Source organism: Ostrea edulis, chromosome 4, assembly GCF_947568905.1.
Source record: "Ostrea edulis chromosome 4, xbOstEdul1.1, whole genome shotgun sequence".
Taxonomy (NCBI): Eukaryota; Metazoa; Mollusca; class Bivalvia; order Ostreida; family Ostreidae; genus Ostrea; species Ostrea edulis.
The window spans coordinates 82978035-83005656 of record NC_079167.1 but is presented as its reverse complement, the minus strand read 5'-3'; the positions used below and the strand labels follow the sequence as shown (position 1 = coordinate 83005656).

Here is a 27622-nt window from a genome sequence, read left to right as displayed (position 1 = left end):
TCTGAACCCCTGACCCGGCCAGGGACATTGCATTTCATAATTTAAGTACATGTAGATTAAGGCTTCATTTTTCAGTTTATTCTCCATAGAAAAGGATTTTCTTCTAAGACTGAATGCATTTCAACTGTATATTGCCCCCCCCCCCCCCCCCCCCCCCCCAGGTCTATACCTTTAACCCCGGTGCTATGACTTTCAGAACTTGGAGGGATTCATAAAGGACATTATCACAGGCATCATACATATGTAGGAGGAGAGAAGATTTTGTAAGATTTAAGATATCTCACTATATTGCCATATTGGCCCCACCCTGGGGCATGAATCCCTGACCCAAAGGTCATAAATTTCACAATTTAGGTTGAGAGCTTCAAGGACATCATAACCATGCATTCAGTTTTTCTCACACATGTCTGAGAGTAGAGATTTAATATATTTTCACTAGAGTCATATTGGCTTCACCCTAGGGCTTAAATAACTAACCCAGGGGTCATTGTAAATTCCCTTTAACTTTCCTCATGATAAACAAGCATTAAGTTTACAGTTGACTTACACAGAGTGATGTATCCTCCTTGGTTATTGAAAAAAGTTCCTCTTTCCAAATTAGTCACACACTGACTGACCTTCTGTGTAACATTAGGTTCTCCGAAACTTTTATCGTTAAGCTTCATGTTACGTAAACATCCCTCAAAACTGCCAAGCACACCCTGCAAAAGAACATCACATCAAACATTAAAAACACCTAGATTAAACTGCCAAGTACACCCTGTAGAAGAACACTACATTAAACATCGAAAAGACCTAGAATTAAACTGCATCCCCATGTCTGTTAATGGATGCATTATCATGTAAATAAGGTTAGAAATTACTGGGATATACAATGTTAAATTTTTCATCATAAATCTGTACTATTCCCCCAAAATATTCGATATCTATGTATATATATAGAAACATCCATTTCTGTATATAGACATGTCTATTTAAGAAAAAAGTTGGCGTTTATGTGTATATCGCAGGATAACCTCCAAGGTTGAATTATGTTGTTTTGAAATATAAAAGCCGAGACTAAAAGAGATTATTCTTCAATATACATGAAAACAAGAACTTTATTTCTATTCTACTACAGCCCAGAAATATACAGCCCATCATTTGCCTATACAGCTAACAATTAAGTCACTGTGACATCATGACATTTTCCTAAGCGGACTGGGCCTATGTTTTTTGCTGACGAAAAAGGAGGGTATACTAAATCTATTTCAAAAAATATTTCAAGTATTTAGTTTGATGTTGACTGATTATATCAACTGCTTTGAATACAAAATTCAAGAAAACTGTGCATCGACGTTTGTTAACGTGTATTGATCTCGGAATGCAGAAGATTGATTTATGATGAATGGGTTATGTTCTTCAGTCATTTATAAATTTGATTTGCAACACATTTTGATTAATCTTTATGATAATAAAATTGAACAAGAGGTACTGTGAGCAATGCTCACTAAGAATACCCCCCGCTTACCCCAATCTCCCAAAGGGTGTTGTTAATAGGTATAAATTACCTCTTTCCTGAGTGTAAAAATATGGTATGCCTCTGTAGAAGAACATGGAAGATATAGTCCGAACACAAATCCATGGTATAAACCTATAATTTTGACCTTGAGATCAAAGGTCAAGGTCATAAAGAGGTCATGAATGTACATGACACATAGTCTCATGGTGATACACCCATGTCTTATGGTATGACTATGTCAAAACCCTATAATCTATTTTGACCTTGAGGTCATAGTTCAAGGTCATATAGAGGTCATGAAGGTACTCGACACATTGTCTCATGGCGATACACTCATGTGTCAAATATGGTATGCCTATGTCAAAGAACAAAGAAGTCATGGCTCTGACACGAATCCATTGTAAAAACCTTTAATTTTGACCTTGAGGTCAAGGTCATATGGAGGTCATGAAGGTACATGACACATCATCTCATGGTGATACACTCATGTGTCAAATATGGCATGCCTATGTCAAAGAACAAAGAAGTTATGGTCCGGACACGAATCCATTTCAAAAACCTTTAATTTTGACCTTGAGGTCAAGGATCAAGATCATATAAAGGTCATGAAGATACGAAACATCGTCTCATGGTGATCCACCTGTGTGCCAAATATGGTATGCCTATGTCAAAGAACAAAGAAGTTATAGACCGGACACAAATCCATTGTAAAAAACCTTTAATTTTGACCTTGAGGTCAAGGGTCAAGGTCATATAGAGGTCATGAAGGTACTTGACACATCGTCTCATGGTGATCCACCGGTGTGCCAAATATGGTATGCCTATGTCAAAGAACAAAGAAGTTATGGCCCGGACACGAATCTGGAGACAGACGGACGGACGGACAGACAGAGTGATTCCTATATACCCCCCGCGAACTTCGTTCGGGGGGTATAATTATCAGTTTATCAGTTAATTAATGACTTTATTGTTGTATTATCAAAACACGAAGTGCAAGCGAGATGTATATCAATTTTCTAATATTCAGTTTTTATTTTATGCATTAAAGTATATTGCAAAATAATGACAGCTGCATTCTTTTGATATTTGCAATAGCCGTGGTAGAATTCTATATGTAGACATGTCTATTCTTATACAGAAACTCTTTGCTTCTGAAGGCATTCATTATACAGCAATCCCAAACATGCCCACTGCATTTCTATTTGATAATGTGAAGTTGCCAAACCTGAAGATGTTTCTTGACTTTTTCATTTGACTGTGACTTTGGATCTATTCCACCCACAAAGAATGGTCTTCTGACATTCAGCGCCTGTGTCGAACCAATAGATGTTCCTTCTTTACTAGGTCCACCATCCACTGAAATTTTCCCAGTCTTTTGGAATCGACCAAACTCCACGGTGTGCCACTTCCCGTCATTATACTTCTGGTCAGTTTCCAGATTCAGAGCCCCAGTGCCACAGTCAAACGAGAAAACCAGACGTCCCTCCTTCATGATTAGGGCAACAAAATCTGTCTTACGATAGTCTGTGGCATACAGGATGATTCCACCACTGCTGGTTGTCTTAAACTCAATCATCATTCCAAACCTGTAACATAGATATCAGTATGTTGTTCTGAGCTCGATCTCATTGTAAACCTGTAACATTGATATCAGTGTGTTGTTCTGAACTCGATCTCATTGTAAACCTGTAACATTGATATCAGTGTGTTGTTCTGAACTCGATCTCATTGTAAACCTGTAACATTGATATCAGTGTGTTGTTCTGAACTCGATCTCATTGTTAACCTGTAACATTGATATCAGTATGTTGTTCTGAGCTTGATCACATTGTTAACCTGTAACATTACTTTCAGAATGTTGTTCTGAACTCGATCTCATTGTAAACCTCTAACATTGATATCAGTATCTTGTTCTGAACTCGATCTCATTGTAAACCTGTAACATTGATATCAGTAAGTTGTTCTGAACTCGATCTCATTGTTAACCTGTAACATTACTTTCAGTGTGTTTTTGTGAACTCAGTCTCATTGTAAACCTGTAACATTGATATCAGTGTTCAATCTATGGACGTCATGTTTGTCATTCTAATCTCTTTATGGGAAAAGACTTCCCTTTTTCTTGCACATTTTTCCAAGTCACATTATACAATTATTGCTGTTTTTGAGGTCAATACGATGATTAAGACACCTGAGGAGTACAATATTCACCGAGCCTGAAGGGCGAGGTGAATATTGTACTTCGAAGGTGGCTAAATCATCGTATTGACCTCAAAAACAGCAATAATTGTTTTATTATATGATTAAAAAACCCTTCAAGATTGTTCTTTGCTTTAATTGTAAGTTTCAACGACCTATTTTTGGTCCTATGTGGAAAAAATAATTCCTTATGTTCACCTGGAAGGTCACGTGCAGGTAAACATAACGTAGTATGATTTCTACATTGTTGGATCTCAGCCAATTAGAGAGCTAGGAATTATTCAATCATATAATAAAAACTCTTGTTCCTATTAATATATTCCTCTTTGGTACTTACTTGACTCTTAAACTCTTCCAGCCCACGTACTGGTAGCGACTGGTCAAAGTGTCACCAAACTTAATGCCTTCTACGTCTCCTGGGCTGATGGCAGCCATGTCCACAACAGGAGGCAGTCGACATTTCTCCTCCGGAGCCACTGTTGCATCCGTAGATTCCGCCTCAGCTGTGTAACACATTATGTTTAAACATGACGCAATTTTCACTCTTACTGAATTATATCAATAGCAGAATAGTTTGTCGGAATTTAGATTAAGAAGATCAGAAATTGTAGAAAACAATCTGGAGATAAACTACGCCATGTGATACAGAGTAGATAGATAGTATTGCTCACTCTGCAGAGAGAATACTCACTAGCTGTAGGGAATGTTGGGAGAACTGTTGTCGTGGTAACAACCTCCGTGTCTGCTATTGGGCACTCACTGAATGCAACATCTCTCACATTCTGTCTTGGAATTTTGGCAAAGTTAAGGAAGCTGCAAACACAAATATTCCTTCCCATCAGAAAAGTTTATTCTCTGTACCAAGAATAAAATGATGCTATTGTTTTGTGTGTTTCTTTTGGGTTTTGAGCCAAGGCAGTGATATTTCAGCCAGATGTCTGCCTACAGCTCAATCAGTGTCCGGTTATAAAGTTCAGTCGTTGTGGCAGCTCATAATATTAGTTTACTCTTTTATCAAACACAATGTTTTTTTGCATATAAAGATATTGTAAAACTATATAAATAAACTCAGCGTCAGCTGAACACGGAGCATGAACAATAGAGTAAACTCAGCATCAGCTGAACATGGAGCATGAACAATATAGCTCAGCAATGTAGAAAATGTCAATTCTAAACTTGAGAGTAATTTGAGAACCAGATGATTGACTTACGCTCCATTGATTGTGAAATCAGACACACAGCCTGAGAATCGGGACGTCGACGACACAAGCTTTTCTGACATGGTGAAATCTGTGCCTCCGATGTATAGAGGACGCTCTGTAAGAATGGCTGTGCCAGATCTTCCTGTCTTATTGACCATTTCCTGGTCATCAATGTTCATCATCAACCTTCACAATACACAAAGTTAACCATCAATGTTCATCATCAACCTTCACAATACACAAAGTTAACTATATAACTTGATAGCACACTCTTGTACAGCATGTTGATGTGCAGTAATTCTATGAGTGCCCTCAAGATTAATCACTAGAATTTGTTAATCATATACAGTCAAACTTCGTTATCTTGAACGTAATGGTGCTGAGAAAAAACTTCGATGTCTGAGGGTTCAAAATATTAAAATCAGATTACATTAAAAAAAAAGGTAGCTGGGACCTCCAATTCACGCGAACATATCCATGGTATTCGAGATATCAATGTCCCAGATACTGAAGTTCAACTGTTACATGTAATTTGATGAATCACAAGTTAGAATTTTAAGTAGTAAGTCATTCAGGGTCCAGCTTTATGCTTATGTCAATAAAACGTTGTTCAGATTCCAGCTTTATGCTTATGTCAATAAAACGTTGTTCAGATTCCAGCTTTATGCTTATGTCAATAGTGTTTGACCTAATAACTACAATCTAAATGTACAGCCTTTCCTTTTCATTTACATGTACCACTAAAACAGAGAGTATAAAGTTGGCAAGTGCAACAATGCTAGCACTGTAGTTTTGACAGAAAATGTGCAGATCCTTTTATCTTTGTGCTCAGATCCTTTTATCTTTGTGCTGACCAAGAAAGATTTATAGCATTCCAAAATCTTGATAATTCTGCTTAAATCTCAGTACAGTCAAACCTCATTATCTCCGACTTGATGGGACCCCAAGAAAAAACTTCCGAGATATCTAAGACTCTGAGATATTGAGGTTAAAATACATAAAGAAAATGTAGTTGGGACTTCCAACTCATTTCAACGACATTCGGGACATTGATATTCAAGATACCGAAGTTCTACTATAAAGCTCAACAGAGATCTGCTAGATTTTCTTAGAAATGAATATAGATTATATTTTCCAATTTATGAGAATGTCCAGAAACATTGATTAAATATGTGTCACTTTTTCCACTTAAAAAGAGAAGGTTATACCCGGTCAGACCGAAATTAAATACGCTTCACTGTGTCCACCTGATAGACAAAGTGACACCCAGTGAGATGGAGAGTTTTGGTCTTGTACTGTACTTACTTGGGTCCCATTTTCATGATGGAGACATAGTGCCAATTTCCATCATTGTATGTGTTGACTGTGCTCTCCAGGACAGTGGGGTCACCACCAGGGTCAGAGGTCACAATCAGACGACCTTTAACAATGGCCACCGAGAATCCAGAGGTCTGAAATAATAAAATTCCTCTTCAAACTCTTCTAAAATAGCTAATGTATATAGGTTTAAATTCCTTCCTGGTTGTTTTCATTGTGTTCAAATCTGTTTCCACCCAGTGTTGAATTCAATATTTACATCTATTCTGTATAAATGTTATAACTAGGTTATATTCAATGCACTTTTAATTTCATGATTTTGATCACCAGTGAAAATGGCAAAAAATAAAACAGCACAGAAATAAGGTTGTGTACAGTATCTATATTTGATGAAGTGTTAAAGGAATCTAATCAAATTTATTTACAAATTTGTCCACAACATACAGATAAAGTATTGTAACAGAGGAATTAATAAATCACAATTTTATTATTTTCGCATTTTATGTGCACTAATATTGTAAATGTCATCTTATCTGTGAGAGCATTATTTACAGGTGATTTCGCAAAACTAACCATTCATGAAAATTTAGTTCTCATGAATAAACTCCTATGTATAGAAGACTTAAGCAAAAAAGGATCCACGAAAATTTTGTCTCGTGAATAAATACATTGTTGTATCCATATGAAAATAAAGTCTCGTTAAATAAATGTGATGTAAAGTAGCATCAATGGTACAGTTTCTTTACTCTAGTCAGAGAAACAGTGTCAGTGATTCCCCGAGATCTTTGTTACCTGATCGTTATTGGAAGTATAAAGGACCATACTATCATCAGATAGAGTTTTAATCCTGAAGGTCACATCAAAGTTGGTGCCAACACCGGCAGACAATTCTTGGGCAATGAATCCTCGTCTGTCTTTGTCAAAGGTAGCAGTTCTGAGAATCTACGACACAAAAAAACAACATCAGATCAGAGTGAACCTTGTAACTGGTATGTTTACATGAAATATACACCTGTCCAGGTACATTGTTTCTTACCTGTTCTGGACATCCTCGTACCACCCCCTTTGCAGCTTCATTTTTATTCAGATCCCATTTGTTGACATTAAACTGCAAATCTCGTACACAGCCATCAAAGCCTTGAGATCTCACATCCCTTTAACAACAGATGGTGATTGGTATGTAAAAAAAACTGACAGAATAAAATCATGTGACTGACAGGTAAAATATCTGTATTAATCATGTGACTGACAGGTAAAATATCTGTGTATTAATCATGTGACTGACAGGTAAAATATCCGTGTATTAATCATGTCACTGACAGGTAAAATATTTGTGTACATACTTGATTGGAATGAAGAGTCTGTTGTATCCTCCGATGAATATGTCGTCAGTGTAACTCAGTTCTATCAGGGACCCGGGAGACTGGCCCTTGATGGCTGTACAAAATATTGTATACTACAGATCAAGCTTTCTGCCACACACAAAAATTAATCAAATTAGATTTTAAGTCTAGCCATGGGAAAGAACACTTAAAATTTTAAATCATGGGCCCACACTGACATAAAATGAAATACACTTACCAATCAAACTTTCACATTTTTTGTACTTGTGTAGACCTTTATTTGATTGGATATCTTGAGGTCATGTGATACCCAAGATTTTGGACACATCAAATAAAGAATAATTTTTCCATCTACATGGAATTTTCTATTATTTGAATTTCAACCTACATGTATATTAGAAATTGATGCAGAAAATGCATCAATAAAAGGATATTTTTGAAAGATTTAAATCTTTGGGTATTGTTTTTCCATTGAATTTTCAAGTAAAAATTTGTAAATAATGCAAATATAAAGGTGGTTTCATTAAAAAATTCGGTGAATATGTTGTTTTTTTTAAATAGCATTATAACATTACAAATAGTTTTACAAAATTTTATTAAATTTTTTGGGGTATCCTACAATGTATGTCTTTAAGGACAAATCATTTTGAAAATAAAGTGCACAGCTGCAGCATATGATACATCCATCAAAAGTTTATGAATCAAAATCATAAACAGATGAGTGTGCATGGGACAAAAGCATGTTAACCGTGGTACAACAATTGACTTGTCAATATATCTCTTGAATTGTTCAAATAATTACATTTCAAAGCATGTTTCATTTTATTACATACATTTAGATTTTTTTCAAATGATATAATTACTAACAATTTTGGGTTGTACAAAGAAATGCCCCATAACTAAAGTGACAGATTATTTTAAAAGCCTTCTTACATTACACTCATTAATCACAACTAAAGGAGTGACTGATTATTTTTACAGCCTTCTTACATTACACTCATTAATCGTAACTAAAGGAGTGACAGATTATTTTTACAGCCTTCTTACATTACACTCATTAATCACAACTAAAGAAAAGACAGATTATTTTTAGAGCCTTTTTACATTACACTCATTAATCGTAACTAAAGGAGTGACAGATTATTTTTACAGCCTTCTTACATTACACTCATTAATCACAACTAAAGGAGTGACAGATTATTTTTACAGCCTTCTTACATTACACTCATTAATCGTAACTAAAGGAGTGACAGATTATTTTTACAGCCTTCTTACATTACACTCATTAATTAATCTTTAACAGGACAGATGCAACCAGGGTCTGATCTTTGCATGTTCAGCTGAATTATTTGAAATACCATGGTTTAGATCATTATTCCCATGAGACAATTCCTCTATCTGCTATGTGATAAGCTTGTTTTAAAAAAAGTTTTTGCAAATATTGTAACACAAGACTGCATATATTTAAATCATTATCGCAATTCACCTTTGAATTAGAACACTTTACCCGATATAGTATTGCGTTGAGTGACGACACGATTGAACAGTTTGAATGACATGTTTGATGTAATACAACAAGAGTTTTCATTGGCCGATTACAGCCCGCCCACTTTCTCGAGCGGATCCAGGTGATCAGATAAGATGAACGAACTAGAAAATTACTGGCTGGAGAACTGTACTCTCTGAAAAAATATTGTAACAGAGAGCTACAAATCCACCTTTTATAAAAACCTTCCATTTATGGGGCACAAAAAACTGCGTATGTTTGAGGCCTGATATCGGTGTATATTCTTGTGTTGCTGTCTCATAAATTCAATATAAAAAATCTTAACATATTTTCCTACTTTACTTGTGTCCAAACATACCTTCATATATTCATTAAATCCACACATGACCCCGAAAACTCACAGCTTCAAATGATTTCGTTTGTTGACGTAGCCATGTTAGGTAGTCGGTCAATTCGAACTCTGTTGCTATTGGTATCTTTTCATAAAATTGGTTGTAAGTTATGTATTCGATCTTCATTTATTATCAACACGAATAATTAACAGAAATTAAAAAAAATATAGTTTTTGTAAAGGTAAAATAACCTTTTGATTAACAAAAATGCTACATAAGCCCATTATGGTCCTTAACACTCGTGTGGCAGAGATGTAAAATAACGAAGCTCTTGATTAACGAAAATGCTTCATACATGTAAGCCCATTATGGTCCTTAACACTCTTGTGGCAGAGATGGAGACCGGCCCAGACTAATGAAAGCCGCATTGCCGTGAGTTTAGCTATATGAATAATTATCATTCAATAGAACTGGGATGATATATTATTTAAGATTTTTAGTTAGATTATTTGTGGGGTATTAGTTCACATCTAGACGCTATTGTGCGAGTATGGAAATGAACCGGGATTTGAATTGACTGGCTACCTAACATGGCTACGTCAACGAACGGAATCATCAAAAGCTGTGAGTTTTGGGGTCGTATGGGGCTTTAAAAAATATGTTTGGACACAAGTATAGTAGGAAAATATGTTGGGAATTTTTTTATATTAAATTTATGAGACAACAACACAAGAATACAACTTTTTCTCTTTCTTCCTTTTGAAGTTTGTTTCCATCTGGCCGTCATGTTTTCAAATGCCGACTACTCCTGTATAAGGGAATTTGGGCGGACTTATACATATGAACCAATGAGAATTTCTGTTGCATTTCGCATTTGTATTACAAACAGATTCAATTGTGTTGTCACACAACGCAATGCTATATCGGCCAAAGTGTTCTAATTCAAAGGTGAATTGCGATAACATTAAAAACAAAATAAGTATTAATAATAATTATTATGTAGCTACATTTTATGAAACAAATGTGTATTTCTTGATGTAAAAAGTATTGTTGAATAGGTTACAACATTATTCTCTTATATATGTTTGGATTACCTCCCTTGAAACATAGTTTTTTTTAAAAAAAATACTTACCATTTTAAGATTTAATGACATTTCACTGCAGATGTACAAATTGACAAAGTTCATTGATACTAGCACTCAAATCTAAAAAAGCCCAAAAAAGGGTTATGCCCTTACATCTTGATTATATCTGGATGACAGTGACCTTGACATCTTCATTATACATGCGGCAGTGAGCTTGATATAGGGTGTGACACATCTTCTACCTAAGATGCATTACCTGACCAACTTTGATGATTCTAGACCAAATTATTGTCCAGTTACGAGTTGGACAGGATTTTGCCATATCGCAATAATCAAAAGGTCACAATGACTTAACTTTAAAGTGCGACCCACCCTCTACCAAAGATGTATCAGCTGACAAATTTTGACGATTTTAGATCTCATTGTATTTAAGTTATGATCTCGAGCCGGACGTGAAGCAGACAAACGGATGGATAGGATCGCCATACCATAATACGTACAAAAAATATATATCACTCAGAAAATGTACTTACCACCTCCATCATCCACGGTGAGAGCACCTAGACGTTCCTGTCTCTGAGCCTGAATTTTGTGCCATTCCCCATCGTTAAACGTTTCGTTAGTGATCAGCTTTGCAGGCATGCCTCCCAAATCATACTGGAACAACACTCTGCCCTCTCTCATCTCCACTGACATGAAGTCGCGATTCTTGCCCATGAAGAAGATGAGTCCATTTTCAGCATAGGTTTTGAAGCGCAGGACAATGTTTGACTCCTTGGTTGGTTTGAAGTTCACTTTTGAGGCACTTAACTTGACGTAACCTTTGCCATTAAATCGGAAGCCATTGGACACGACCGATTTCATGACGTCCCTGTAATACATACAGATCACAGTCTATATACACACAACACATGATCTGAAAATGGCAATACAAAATGCTACCAAGAACTTTCAAGACAGTGTACACCAACTCCATAATCACCACAGACTGAACACTTTTAAGATGTTGCTGCTGTTTTATCCTCATCCATATCCAATCTGCGGTAGGTTTGGGCATTTGCTTTAAACATCCGGTGTGAGGAAACGATTGTGCAATACAATTTGGCTCATGTTATGGATAAAAAAAACATTCTCTTAGATTTATTCTGAAGTGTTCTTTAATTTTTCCAAAATTGGTAGGCCAAAAATGCCATATTGTGGGTCAAGTTCTTTACACCAGGTTATTTATAGAGAAATTGTATGATTAAAACAATGCAAGATACACCATGACTGTATATGTAGCTTGAGAGATTTTAAATCTGGCAATCATTTTTTTATGCTTTACTGCAAAATTAGTAAAATCCCTTCACTAATATTGTGCTTGAAAAGTGAGGTAAATAGAAAAGTGAGGTATACAGATTTCAAGTCTGATTATAATAACACCTCTCAATGACTCGTGTACTGCTGTCACAATGAAAATCAAAATATAGGAGTTAAGGGGATATGATGCTGAGATGAACTTCTAAAAATCATTTTATCAAAGAAAGAAGGTCTCTCCTGTTTGAAAAATGACATTTTTTATACATGTTAATGAGTTCATTTCCATGGAACAACCCCATAACCTAACAATGTAGAAAAAAAAAAAAACATACGCTAAAATTAAGCAGTTGTAGATCCAAAGTCATGTACAACAAACAATCAGGTTGTAACATGAATATATTTAATGGCCATCATACAAACAGTCTATGCAGCCACTATGATATTTACCATATAACACAAAAACAAATTACCTAAAATTCTATCCAAATTTCCTCAGCACCTCTAAAAACATTTTCTTTTTTTGAGGAGAAGAAAGAGTTTTCAAAGAAAATGGTCAAAAACATTCACTAAATGTAATTAGATATTTTTTTTACTATGATTTAAAGATGGTATTCATAGCTGCAGAACTAACCCAAAATATTGGTATGTTAATGAGTTGGATGAAAAAGATATGATCAATTGAAGGTCATCTGAGGTCATTGAAAATTACTACAAATTAAAATATCAAGCTGATTTTTTTCTTTCTCTAAAACACATTTTTTTAAAACACCAAACACAACGTTTAAATATTATGCTCTTACAAGTGATTAATTTGTGAAAATATTTTAGATCATATGAAAACATTCAATTTGGAAAATTAACAATCTGAATTTCCTGTCTTTTTATTTATTCATTTTTTGCATTTTGAGTGTAAATTGTTTAGATAAGTGCCAAAAAATCATATTCAGTATGAATGCATTTAGAATTTCATTTCAAGAATGCATAAAGGTACCCAACAAAAAACAAAAACACCCCCCCCCCCCCCCCCCCCCCCCAATAAAACAATGAACAGGTAAAAATATTATCACATTCAAAATACTTTTAAAAAATCTTTAACCACAATAATCAAATGTTTGGCTCAATCTTTTTGAATACAGCCTCATTTTGCCAATCATGACTTAAGTACGTTAGTTCGAGTTGAGCAGTTGACTTCAAAAACATCACAATCATATATCCTTAAGTGAGAAGTGTGGTTTGAATCCGACTGGCAAATTCCTTCATGTTTTGTGGATAGTGACTATTCTCATCAAATCAATGCAAATAAAATACACATAAAAAATCTGATACTTAATAGAATATCCAGTTTGCCATTTCTTGTTTTATCCATGTTTTCCCATTCACTCTGTGGCTTGAGTCATTAAGTCTTACCTCTCAATGGCTCCCTTGAAATTATTGTCTCCTGCTATGAAGTTCCACAGTCCCAGGGGTTTACCATCAAACATAACCTCCTCCATCACTCCCTCATAGTACGTGGAATCCACAGAGTCGGGCAACTGGATATAGATTAATGTTACATCAGGTCTCACACATAACATGCAATCTAACTGAGCAGTTTACAGATAAAGCATGACCATGCCTTTGCTTACTATGAATAAAATATTCCTTTAGATATTGATTACCACAACAAAATTCACTCCAAACAGTCCATAGACTGTGTCCAAATAACAGACAAGCCTGTTTCATACAACTAACAACACAATATTTAATAGGAGTTCGTCCAAAAACATTGCTATCTAAGGAACTTTTTATAAGTACATTGTAACTGTGGATAATTTTCTATTTTATATAGAAAAAAAAACAAACAATTTTACATGCAAATGGAGATCTTGAATTATGACGTTTATTTGCTAGTAGTTATTCTTTTGTAAAACAGGCCTCGGTTAATGTGCATCAGTCAGACATGAGGGTACTCACTCGACTGGTGCTGGGGACCCCGCCCACGTAGAATTTAGTGGTCTGTGGGTTCAGTGCCAGTACAGTGAAAGTCCCACTGGACTCTCCCGTGTCTATGTCAGGGGTCGGGTTTTTGTTTGGGTCTCCCTCCACCACCAACTCTCCTGACTTCCCAATCCTACCAGAAAAACGAAGCATTTTTGATATTTTGATTCTATACGTTCATTTTTATCTCAAATACAAATATAAGGCATCACTGACTAGTGTGTTGGGTATGTGAAGCGATTAACGACTTCACCGTTAAGCAAATTATCATGTTTTCTATTGCAGTTATTCACCTCACATACCCGACAAACTAGATGGTGATTCCTTAATATCATCTTAGCTTTCATGGGGCACCAACCAAACAATTGGCTTACCTCTTTGCTTTGATGAGGTACCAGTTACCATCTGAGACATCTCTCTTGGAGACAATTTCTGCTGGACCAGATCCAAGATTGTATCGGAGAACTGGGTATCCATTCCTCAGCTCCAGAGACATGTAGTCCTAAAATCACAACAACCACTGATTAGTACCAACCCCATAGTGCTGCATACCCAGACTACTGATTAGTACCAACCCCATAGTGCTGCATACCCAGACTACTGATTAGTACAAACCCCATAGTGCTGCATACCCAGACTACTGATTAGTACTAACTCCATAGTGCTGCATACCCAGACTACTGATTAGTACCAACCCCATAGTGCTGCATACCCACAGACTACTAATTAGTACCAACCCCATAGTGCTGCATACACACAGACTACTAATTAGTACCAACCCCATAGTGCTGCATACCCACAGACTATTTCATAGGTATGAAAGTTGTTAAAGTGATTAGCTTTATTTTTCATTTGCAAGTGTTTGAAGTTCAAATATTTTCAAAAGTGAAAATTTCTCAACTCACTGGTTGGGCTCTGTTTGGCATTGCTTCTCCTCCAACATAGGCTAGCAGCGCCCTCTTCTGGCGAGTCTGTACGTACATAGACAGTGTGGAGTAGGATCCAGCAGAGTCAATATTTGCTGGGTTACGAAGAGTGACCGAGGTGTTTCCAACAAACTCCAGACCAACACGGATCTAAAAAACCAGTGATTTCTCTGAAATACTGTATCAACTCAGTGTTACCATCAATGTACTTATTCCAAAACACCTACATTTACAAATTCTCTACACACAAAATATGGACCAGTGTCTTTACTAATTCAAAGCAACCTTTTCAACCAGTTTTGCAATGTTAATTCTATAAAATCCAGACAGTGTGAAGGGATAACGAAACACAACCACAAACCCTATTGGCTGCATCCCTGGCAAGCTCGATCTGTTCTCGAAGTCGGCTCAGGTTGGCAAACACTCCCTCTCTGAGAGCTTCGACTGACTCTCGTTTCTGACCCAGGAGATTAATCTGAGTGACTACCTCAGGCAAGTTCTTCCTCACATAGTCACCTAAAACAGATTAACACTGGAATGAAAAGCCTGTTCTGGTACATGTACGGTGCGACAGATACTACTCTAACAGTGTGTACAATTCTTCTTATACCATACCCTTACTTTTCAGATTCTATGGACACTATTCCAACTAACTCCAATATCATTTTTGTACCATTCCCTTACTCTTCTGATCTGTTGGCCATGCTGACCCTTACACAATAATTTTCCTGACCAGTAAAGGTCTTACCTTGACTGGTTGCATCAGTGATACTCTTAGCAGTTTTGGTAACAGTGTTGGCCAGTCTGTCTATCTTGTTTTTGTCCTCTGGAAGCTTGCTCAAAATGGTGCCCACTTTTCCCTGGGCATCCATTGCCCGCTGCCCAGCTGCCGCTGCCCGATTAATGGCATCCATAGTGCTGTTTGCAAACTCATCTGTTTATAAGAAACAATACTTATAATTTATATAATCTATAACATTCACAACATTACGGTCAATGAGTGTTTTCTAATATAATTTCTATAGTAGAATTTGACTTTTCTACTCCTTAAATTGTAAAGTAAACCATATCTCAGGCAAGAAATGTGCATTGGAGCTTCATGTACAGCTAGTATAAACTTTACATTTAATCTCTTTAACTTATTATGCGTGCTGTAAAGATTTCCCAAATTGGGTCATGGTGACCAAGTAACAGTCCTCACTTCCTCCCCTCTCACCAGTCCTCACTTCCTCCCCTCTCACCAGTCCTCACTTCCTCCCCTCCCACCAGTCCTCACTTCCTCCCCTCCCACCAGTTTTCACAACCTCTCCTCCCACCAGTTTTCACTTCCTCCCCTCCCACCAGTTTTCACTTCCTCCCCTCCCACCAGTCCTCACTTCCTCCCCTCCCACCAGTCCTCACTATTCCCTCCCCTCCCACCAGTCCTCACTTCCTCTCCTCCCATCAGTCCTCACTTCCTCTCCTCCCTCCAATTCTCACTTCTTCCCCTCCCACCAGTCCTCACTACTTCCTAGTGAGGAAACGATTGTCGTCGTTGATTGATTGTCGGTCATTGAGAGACCTACGATGCTACTAATCGATTACAATATAAAAGTCGACGACATCGTTGACCAAACAAAATCCGGAAATCACTTCAAGTTTGTTCAAATTTTATTTTCTGTATGTCAAACCCGATTAAAAATAAGCAAACAAAATGGCGGAAGATATGAAGGACAGCAACAAGAATGACATTCAACAGTCAAATAAAGGAGTCTATTTCTGATATCTTTGATACATTGAGATTATAGATAAATTCCATTACTTGATATATTGAAATTCTGATTTATTTACCTGTGAACAAATGAAACAAAGAAGAATTCAAATGTTTCCATACATTTAATGATTCTGTTAGGAAAACACTTAAATGTCAATTCCGATTATAATCGATTATTAACCGATTATATGTATCCAATTATTGCCGATAATCGATTATGGTTTTTGGTCCGATTTCCAATCACTACTACTTCCTCCCCTTCCATCAATTCTCACTTCCTCCCCCCCACCAGTCCTCACTACTTCCTCCCCTCCCACCAGTCCTCACTTCCTCCCCCCCACCAGTCCTCACTACTTCCTCCCCTCCCACTAGTGCTCACTTCCTCCCCTCCCACTAGTGCTCATTTTCTACCCTCCCACTTCTGCTCACTTCCTCCCCTCCCACTAGTGCTCACTTTCTCCCCTCCCACTTCTGCTCACTTTCTCCCCTCCCACTAGTGCTCACTTCCTCCCCTCCCACCAGTCCTCACTTCCTCCCCTCCCACCAGTCCTCACTTCCTCCCCTCCCACCAGTCCTCACTTCCTCCCCTCCCACCAGTCCTCACTTCCTCCCCTCCCACCAGTCCTCACTTCCTCCCCTCCCACCAGTCCTCACTTCCTCCCCTCCCACCAGTCCTCACTTCCTCCCTTCCCACCAGTTCTCACTTCCTCGCTTCCCACCAGTCCTCACTTCCTCCCTTCCCACCTGTCCTCACTTCCTCCCTTCCCACCTGTCCTCACTTCCTCCCACCAATACTCACTTCTACCGAGATCCTGGAGCTGGTTGTTGATATCATTAATTCCTTGACTTATTTTGTTGTTCATTCCCTCCACGTCATCTGTCATCACTTTAGCATCCCGCAATCTCTCTGCCATAGCTAAGTAAGAAAATTGTCAACTTTTCAGTAGAAACGACAATGTTCAATTTACAAACTTGAATTCTTAGATACATGTACGTATATGCACTCTGCACTCGACTCTTTGAGACAAGAAATGTAGCGATTTTGATTTACTGACCCACTTCTGTTGTGTCCAAGCGGGCCTTGGCAGCCTGCAGGAGGGAGGTACTATTTTTCTTTGAGTTGTCTGAGCTCTCACCAACACCATTAGACTGCAAAAAAACAAACAGCACAGTGCATAACAAAGCAAATCAACCCTTACCTGAAAGCTTTCATGTGTTTTTGTCAGTTGCTATGATCAGAACACTGACCTTGCCCAAGGCCTCATTGGCGGCATCCAGGGCAACACTGGACGCATTATTTGCATCTTCAATGGCATCCACGATTCCTTGGAAGGCACTGGCTGCATTCAGGGCATTAGCAGAGATCTCTCTCGTGTCTGTGTAGATGCTGAAAAACAAAACAATATTACACCTTAATGCTTATAGGTTTTATGTCTACACTAATGAAAATTCAACAGAAAAATTGATTTTAAAACTTAAAAATCAGCCATTTGATTATTTAAAAAGTTAAAACATTATCATTACTTCAGTCATCTCTTTTCATTCTAACGGGGACTATTACATCATCATCTGTCCGACTTACTTTTCCAGGAAGTCGGCCTGGTTTGACAGAGCCTGAGCATGTTCCTGACTTTCATTGGTTTTAATCACGGCTTCTTCCAGGCCAATGCTCAGGTTTCCAACAAAGTCTCGCATCCTCACAATGGCAGCATCAATCTGGGATGCTACGGTCTCCGCATCCTACAACAAAAAACCAAAATCTGGGAAATTCCTCAAAACAGCAATAAACCATGCAATAATAACATGAAACAAACGTGTTCATAAAATACTAAGCCTAGAAGCATTGCTTAGTCTCACTGTAACAAATCTGACCTTCCACCTTGTCATATGACCTTCAAAAGCTTTGATCTTTCAGTTCGCCACATACAAAATCTCCATCTTCGATAGTTCTAAACATATGACCATGGTCACAGTGAACACAGATGCAAACTAGAAAACTGACAGGGTCAGCAAGGGCCCCACTGAGGGTTAATAGAGGAAAGTGACATCTGTATTTGATATAGCAATGTTTGGGGCTGGAATATATGTTAGAATTAATAATATATAAAGATACATTGGAATGCAAATTTGTGAAAAAGGAATCATGAAGCATATTTATGAGAGACTGATGTAATTTAAATTACTTCTGTTTGACACACACTCATCCACTCAAACACAACAAAGTGCAACTAAATCCCATTGTAATAGGGGATTCAAAATGGATAACTGGTACAAAATATGGTACATACTATTCGAAAAGGATTATGAATTTGACATATTGATGTCTTGGAAAAGGAAATTCTGACATCGGGGCTCTGCGTTTCATAAAAGTGTTCTACACTTTCAAAAATAGAAATTTATAGAATATGTCTTTACATACATAGGTGAGAAAGTTTCCATTTATTCTAGTCGAGACATACCATGTATGCACTAAAAAAAATTCATAGGCAAATATCAAAATACTCAGGTAGAAAATGTGGACCTTACCGTCAACAAGCGCAGTGAAACACGCCATTTCGAGATTTTCACTGACGAAAGCTCGGTAACAGTAATGAATATGGTACACTTATTTTGTTTCTATTTTGGGACTTTCTTTATTAAAAGGAACAGTTCTCTAAGGTGTAACGTGCAATTAATGCATAATTCAATTTCTTGAAGCAGTTTCACTTTGCAACCGGATATAAGAAATTTTATTTCGTATTCCGATCCCGATCGAAAGTTGTTGACTGGGAATGACATGTTAATTCAATATACATGTAAGATCAAGCATTTTTTATATCACATTAAAAAAAACCAAATATATACTCATACACAATGTTGTAGAGTTACTTCTTGTAAATTTTCTATATATGAATACAATGCATATCATAATTCAAATTGAATTATCTCCCTTAGACAGTGGTAAATACATGTAGATACGGTCATAATAAGAAAGATGATGACATTCAAACAGACAGACAGAGTGACATGACTCCAAAATCTATAGGTGTCTTCCTCTTATTGTAAAGTATTTCTGTACAAAATTTGAAAACTGTACAATGAAAACTGTATGAGTTATTGTGTCACAAAGAAAGTGCTCATAATAACAAAGATCATGCCATACAGACAGACAAAGTGAAATGACTCCAACATCTGTAGGCTTCTTCCTCTTATTGTAAAGTATATCTGTACAAAATTTGAAAACTGTACGATAAAAACTGTTTGAGTTGTCGTGTCACAAAGAAAGTGTTGACGGACGGACGGACGGACGGACGGACGGACAATGTGATTACTATAGGGCTTCCCGCATTTCATGCAGGGCCCTAATGACATTTTGAATTTGAGTTGTTAAACACACATCTGTCGCATTACTATCCAAATCAGACATGCATCTGTTGCTGCTTTATCATATGAGTCAATCACATGTCTACAGCATTTTTTTCAATGTCAATCACTTCAATAGCATCATTACCCGGGTCAATCATGTCTACAGCATTATTATTAGAGTCAATCACATGTCTACAGCATTATTATCTGAGTCTGACACACGTCTACAGCATTATTATTTGGTTTGTAAGAAAATTTCCCCAAAACTTACAGTGGCTGCATTCCTCGATTTGTCCAGTGCATCCTGGGCCTCACTCAACCGATTGTCAGACATCGAATGTAACATCTTAGTATCCTTCTCTGACATTTCCAGGGCCCCAAGTCGCAACTAAAGTAATCAGTCCACAACATTTTATCCTCAAATCCATACAAAAACCAAATAATATTACGACCATACTGGGAGCACTCCTTTTCAATAACTTTGTTATATGTATTCTGCTAGTGACTTGTATTAATCAAAGTTTTTGACTGAGTCTAAAGTTGACAAAATATACAAATGAATTTGCTTTCTCTTATATCAATAACTTAAAATTCTGAAATTTTAGTACTGCAATAAATTAAACTTTTAATACTATAATAAAATGGAATTTGTAGTAATGAAAGAAAGTTGAATTTGTAGAACTGAAAGAAAGTTGAATTTGTAGTATTCAAATAAAGTTGAATATGTAGTACTGCAAGAAAGTTGAATTCTTCATTACAACAATTACCAGATACATACCTGCAGTCTGCTAATGGTTTCTTCATTAAGCTCTTTGATGAGATCTCCTGCTATGTCTGCCTCTCGGTCGGCATTCCGTGCTCTAGTCTGAAGGTCGTACAGCCGCATACTAATGTCTTCCACTTCCTTCCGAATCTGACTAGAACTGTTGGACTGCAGCTTTCCAGATGCGAACAGGAAGCGCATCCTAGCCAGCACTGAAAGGTCAGAGTTCACTTAATCAATATACATACCCACACTCCCCAATCATTACAGAAGTTAACTACCAGTACAGTCATTCCCCAATCATTACAAATGTTAACTACCAGTACAGTCACTAACACTCCCCAATCATTACAGAAGTTAACTACCGGTACAGTCACTAACACTCCCCAATCATTACAGAAGTTAACTACCAGTACAGTCACTAATACTCCCCAATCATTACAAAAGTTAACTACCAGTACAGTCATTAACACTCCCCAATCATTACAGAAGTTAACTACCAGTACAGTCACTAACACTCCCCAATCATTACAGAAGTTAACTACCAGTACAGTCACTAATACTCCCCAATCATTACAGAAGTTAACTATCAGTACAGTCACTAACACTCCCCAATCATTACAGAAGTTAACTACCAGTACAGTCACTAACACTCCCCTATCATTACAGAAGTTAACTATCAGTACAGTCATTCCCCAATCATTACAGAAGTTAACTATCAGTACAGTCATTCCCCAATCATTACAGAAGTTAACTATCAGTACAGTCATTCCCCAATCATTACAGAAGTTAACTATCAGTACAGTCACTAACACTCCCCAATCATTACAGAAGTTAACTACCAGTACAGTCACTAACACTCCCCAATCATTACAGAAGTTAACTACTGGTACAGTCACTAACACTCCCCAATCATTACAGAAGTTAACTACCAGTACAGTCACTGACACTCCCCAATCATTACAGAAGTTAACTACCGGTACAGTCACTCACACTCCCCAATCATTACAGAAGTTAACTACTGGTACAGTCACTAACACTCCCCAATCATTACAGAAGTTAACTACCAGTACAGTCACTAACACTCCCCAATCATTACAGAAGTTAACTACCAGTACAGTCACTAACACTCCCCAATCATTACAGAAGTTAACTACCAGTACAGTCACTAACACTCCCCAATTATTACAGAAGTTAACTACCAGTACAGTCACTAACACTCCCCAATCATTACAGAAGTTAACTACTGGTACAGTCACTAACACTCCCCAATCATTACAGAAGTTAACTACCAGTACAGTCATTTCCCAATCATTACAGAAGTTAACTACCGGTACAGTCACTAACACTCCCCAATCATTACAGAAGTTAACTACCGGTACAGTCACTACCCAATCATTACAGAAGTTAACTACCGGTACAGTCACTAACACTCCCCAATCATTACAGAAGTTAACTACCAGTACAGTCACTAACACTCCCCAATCATTACAGAAGTTAACTACCAGTACAGTCATTCCCCAATCATTACAGAAGTTAACTACCAGTACAGTCACTAACACTCCCCAATCATTACAGAAGTTAACTACCGGTACAGTCACTCCCCAATCATTACAGAAGTTAACTACCAGTACAGTCACTAACACTCCCCAATCATTACAGAAGTTAACTACCAGTACAGTCACTAACACTCCCCAATCATTACAGAAGTTAACTACCGGTACAGTCACTAACACTCCCCAATCATTACAGAAGTTAACTACCAGTACAGTCACTAACACTCCCCAATTATTACAGAAGTTAACTACCAGTACAGTCACTAACACTCCCCAATCATTACAGAAGTTAACTACCGGTACAGTCACTAACACTCCCCAATCATTACAGAAGTTAACTACTGGTACAGTCACTAACACTCCCCAATCATTACAGAAGTTAACTACCGGTACAGTCACTAACACTCCCCAATCATTACAGAAGTTAACTATCAGTACAGTCACTAACACTCCCCAATCATTACAGAAGTTAACTACCGGTACAGTCACTAACACTCCCCAATCATTACAAATGTTAACTACCAGTACAGTCACTCACACTCCCCAATCATTACAGAAGTTAACTACCAGTACAGTCACTAACACTCCCCAATCATTACAGAAGTTAACTACTGGTACAGTCACTAATACTCCCCAATCATTACAGAAGTTAACTATCAGTACAGTCATTCCCCAATCATTACAGAAGTTAACTACCGGTACAGTCACTAACACTCCCCAATCATTACAAAAGTTAACTACCAGTACAGTCACTAACACTCCCCAATCATTACAGAAGTTAACTACCAGTACAGTCACCAATTTCCACTTACACTCTCGGACTAGACCCTCCTCCGTGTTGCACTCTTCAGCATTGCCGGTGAAATTCGCAGAGTTAATCTTTTCAAGAATGCGTCTAGAGTCTTGAATGGCAGTGTCAATGTTGGTGATCTTAATACCTTCATAAATCTGCTTAAGAATATTCACAGCATACTGCACGACATCTAAATGAGGGAAAAAACACAGGTTTATTGCTGCTAAATAGCAACATAAATAAAATTGTCATGAACAGATATTGTTCTGTAATAATATTGTGTCTCAATAGGACTTATAATAAATAATCTAAATGACAATGCTACAGTACAATGCTTTAAATTTGCTGATTTCCTACTCATATAATTTCCCTTCCCATAAACTTGAATATGCTTGTCCACTGTATAAGATTTTACAATATAAACTTGGATATACTTGTCCTGTATAAGATTTTACAATTTATCTTTATCTAATGAGAGACAACCTAAACCTTCATGTATAGAAGCACTTACCATCAGCCTCACGTTTGACATTGGTGACCTTGACCTCAATATCATCAGCGTCCTTGACCAGCTGTGCAGTCTCATCTGTCAAGAACTGCCCTTGTGTCACTAACCTGTCGGACTGGCATGAAACAAATGCATGATTAATACAAACCTGATAGTTATGAATAATCACTCACATGTACTGTACATATCAAAGTGATTTTTATGCCACACATACACGTACATAAAAACAAGTAACTTGTTAGACTTAATATATTACAAAATAACCTATCACTGGTGCTTGGCTAGAACAGAGTTTTACCATACATTGTACATGTACTTCACTATAATCATGTTAATTGTAACTTATTTCCACAGCCATAGCTGTAATTTTGTGGCTTCCCACACAGACATTTTCTACACCACATCAAGACTCCAGAATTATATCAGTTTTGCCCCAGACTATGAAAAATGTCGGATTCTATCATATTTCACTAAATCAATTCCTGTCCCTACCCTCCGTTTGCCACTCTCTGCCTGGCCCTTCACATCAGTCACTGCCTGGGACAACCAATCCACAGACATGTTCTGTGGTCCGGCTAACAGAGCATCTACTTCAGGCTGCCAAGAAAGTCATCCACAACAAAGTAATCAAAATATCTTGGATAGCTCTCAGTAAACATTATCAATGAAACACAGTTATAACACAATAAGCAGTCTCATTCATCAATGCTATTTTAACAAATCGGAAACGTTTTTTACCCTGAGATTGATGGCAGCATTGTTGATGGCCTCCAGCCGATTGTTGGCAGTCATTCCCACAGACACTGATTCCATAGTTGTGGACAGGTCACTAATATTTCTCTGAAGAGCCTCAATATCGTCCAGAAGGATGTGGACGCAGCTGTCACAAGCTGGAATCAAAACCAAGCATCATTAACACCAACCATGAGAAATTGTAACAATCACCATTAGCACAAACCATGTTAAACTTAAATTAATGGAAGTTGTCATGACATAATTTTCTCTAACTCTAAATGTGAACTGCAGGTAGATGGGAACCCCCCTCAATACTGACCTTCACAACCTCTGTTGGCCACAAGGATATACCTGGGTAGACACCTGTCACACCTGTCTCCAGCGACACCAGGTAGACACTGACATCTTCCTGTGACTCGGTCACAAGTAATGGCTCCATCCTCCTCACATTCACACTCTGTTAATAACAAATGTTCATAAATATTGAGGCACAAACAAAGTGGTTTATGTACAATGACAAGAGTTCTGAATGCTATCAGTTTGTGTACAATGACAAGAGTTCTGAATGCTATCAGTTTGTGTACAATGACAAGAGTTCTGAATGCTATCAGTTTGTGTACAATGACAAGAGTTCTGAATGCTATCAGTTTGTGTACAATGACAAGAGTTCTGAATGCTATCAGTTTGTGTACAATGACAAGAGTTCTGAATGCTATCAGTTTGTGTACAATGACAAGAGTTCTGAATGCTATCAGTTTGTGTACAATGACAAGAGTTCTGAATGCTATCAGTTTGTGTACAATGACAAGAGTTCTGAATGCTATCAGTTTGTGTACAATGACAAGAGTTCTGAATGCTATCAGTTTGTGTACAATGACAAGAGTTCTGAATGCTATCAGTTTGTGTACACATGACAAGAGTTCTGAATGCTATCAGTTTGTGTACACATGACAAGAGTTCTGAATGCTATCAGTTTGTGTACAATGACAAGAGTTCTGAATGCTATCAGTTTGTGTACAATGACAAGAGTTCTGAATGCTATCAGTTTGTGTACAATGACAAGAGTTCTGAATGCTATCAGTTTGTGTACAATGACAAGAGTTCTGAATGCTATCAGTTTGTGTACAATGACAAGAGTTCTGAATGCTATCAGTTTGTGTACAATGACAAGAGTTCTGAATGCTATCAGTTTGTGTACAATGACAAGAGTTCTGAATGCTATCAGTTTGTGTACACATGACAAGAGTTCTGAATGCTATCAGTTTGTGTACAATGACAAGAGTTCTGAATGCTATCAGTTTGTGTACAATGACAAGAGTTCTGAATGCTATCAGTTTGTGTACAATGACAAGAGTTCTGAATGCTATCAGTTTGTGTACACATGACAAGAGTTCTGAATGCTATCAGTTTGTGTACAATGACAAGAGTTCTGAATGCTATCAGTTTGTGTACAATGACAAGAGTTCTGAATGCTATCAGTTTGTGTACAATGACAAGAGTTCTGAATGCTATCAGTTTGTGTACACATGACAAGAGTTCTGAATGCTATCAGTTTGTGTACACATGACAAGAGTTCTGAATGCTATCAGTTTGTGTACAATGACAAGAGTTCTGAATGCTATCAGTTTGTGTACAATGACAAGAGTTCTGAATGCTATCAGTTTGTGTACACATGACAAGAGTTCTGAATGCTATCAGTTTGTGTACACATGACAAGAGTTCTGAATGCTATCAGTTTGTGTACACATGACAAGAGTTCTGAATGCTATCAGTTTGTGTACAATGACAAGAGTTCTGAATGCTATCAGTTTGTGTACAATGACAAGAGTTCTGAATGCTATCAGTTTGTGTACACATGACAAGAGTTCTGAATGCTATCAGTTTGTGTACAATGACAAGAGTTCTGAATGCTATCAGTTTGTGTACAATGACAAGAGTTCTGAATGCTATCAGTTTGTGTACACATGACAAGAGTTCTGAATGCTATCAGTTTGTGTACACATGACAAGAGTTCTGAATGCTATCAGTTTGTGTACAATGACAAGAGTTCTGAATGCTATCAGTTTGTGTACAATGACAAGAGTTCTGAATGCTATCAGTTTGTGTACAATGACAAGAGTTCTGAATGCTATCAGTTTGTGTACACATGACAAGAGTTCTGAATGCTATCAGTTTGTGTACAATGACAAGAGTTCTGAATGCTATCAGTTTGTGTACAATGACAAGAGTTCTGAATGCTATCAGTTTGTGTACAATGACAAGAGTTCTGAATGCTATCAGTTTGTGTACACATGACAAGAGTTCTGAATGCTATCAGTTTGTGTACACATGACAAGAGTTCTGAATGCTATCAGTTTGTGTACAATGACAAGAGTTCTGAATGCTATCAGTTTGTGTACAATGACAAGAGTTCTGAATGCTATCAGTTTGTGTACACATGACAAGAGTTCTGAATGCTATCAGTTTGTGTACACATGACAAGAGTTCTGAATGCTATCAGTTTGTGTACAATGACAAGAGTTCTGAATGCTATCAGTTTGTGTACAATGACAAGAGTTCTGAATGCTATCAGTTTGTGTACACATGACAAGAGTTCTGAATGCTATCAGTTTGTGTACAATGACAAGAGTTCTGAATGCTATCAGTTTGTGTACAATGACAAGAGTTCTGAATGCTATCAGTTTGTGTACAATGACAAGAGTTCTGAATGCTATCAGTTTGTGTACACATGACAAGAGTTCTGAATGCTATCAGTTTGTGTACACATGACAAGAGTTCTGAATGCTATCAGTTTGTGTACAATGACAAGAGTTCTGAATGCTATCAGTTTGTGTACAATGACAAGAGTTCTGAATGCTATCAGTTTGTGTACAATGACAAGAGTTCTGAATGCTATCAGTTTGTGTACAATGACAAGAGTTCTGAATGCTATCAGTTTGTGTACAATGACAAGAGTTCTGAATGCTATCAGTTTGTGTACAATGACAAGAGTTCTGAATGCTATCAGTTTGTGTACACATGACAAGAGTTCTGAATGCTATCAGTTTGTGTACACATGACAAGAGTTCTGAATGCTATCAGTTTGTGTACACATGACAAGAGTTCTGAATGCTATCAGTTTGTGTACACATGACAAGAGTTCTGAATGCTATCAGTTTGTGTACAATGACAAGAGTTCTGAATGCTATCAGTTTGTGTACAATGACAAGAGTTCTGAATGCTATCAGTTTGTGTACAATGACAAGAGTTCTGAATGCTATCAGTTTGTGTACACATGACAAGAGTTCTGAATGCTATCAGTTTGTGTACACATGCTGGTATACACAGTTCAACTTCGGTATCTGGAACATTGATATCTCGAATACTATGGATATGTCGAAGTGAGTTGGAAAACTGCATTTTCTTTATACATTTAGCCTCAATATCTTGAACCTTCAGATATCTCGAAGCTTTTTTCTTCGACCCCATGAGTTTGAAATAATGA

General features: G+C 37.3%; 1 protein-coding gene across 1 annotated transcript in view; it reads right to left on the bottom strand.

Moving 5' to 3' along the window:
• Positions 1-27622, bottom strand: part of LOC125671498 (laminin subunit alpha-like) — a 76394-nt gene that overhangs the window by 7628 nt on the left and 41144 nt on the right. Inside the window, exons 43-69 of the mRNA XM_056163980.1 lie at positions 24458-24595; positions 24142-24293; positions 23896-24000; positions 23407-23518; positions 22915-23085; positions 20562-20758; positions 20055-20171; positions 18021-18178; positions 17687-17825; positions 17494-17587; positions 17238-17354; positions 15434-15619; positions 15047-15201; positions 14665-14835; positions 14134-14261; positions 13736-13892; positions 13190-13314; positions 11017-11354; positions 7560-7653; positions 7253-7370; positions 7009-7158; positions 6205-6350; positions 4909-5085; positions 4389-4510; positions 4035-4200; positions 2727-3087; positions 548-701 (exon numbers count right to left, since the gene is read on the bottom strand). Coding sequence (XP_056019955.1) covers positions 548-701; positions 2727-3087; positions 4035-4200; positions 4389-4510; positions 4909-5085; positions 6205-6350; positions 7009-7158; positions 7253-7370; positions 7560-7653; positions 11017-11354; positions 13190-13314; positions 13736-13892; positions 14134-14261; positions 14665-14835; positions 15047-15201; positions 15434-15619; positions 17238-17354; positions 17494-17587; positions 17687-17825; positions 18021-18178; positions 20055-20171; positions 20562-20758; positions 22915-23085; positions 23407-23518; positions 23896-24000; positions 24142-24293; positions 24458-24595 — 4248 coding nt within the window. The remainder of the gene's footprint in view (positions 1-547; positions 702-2726; positions 3088-4034; positions 4201-4388; positions 4511-4908; positions 5086-6204; positions 6351-7008; positions 7159-7252; positions 7371-7559; positions 7654-11016; positions 11355-13189; positions 13315-13735; positions 13893-14133; positions 14262-14664; positions 14836-15046; positions 15202-15433; positions 15620-17237; positions 17355-17493; positions 17588-17686; positions 17826-18020; positions 18179-20054; positions 20172-20561; positions 20759-22914; positions 23086-23406; positions 23519-23895; positions 24001-24141; positions 24294-24457; positions 24596-27622) is intronic.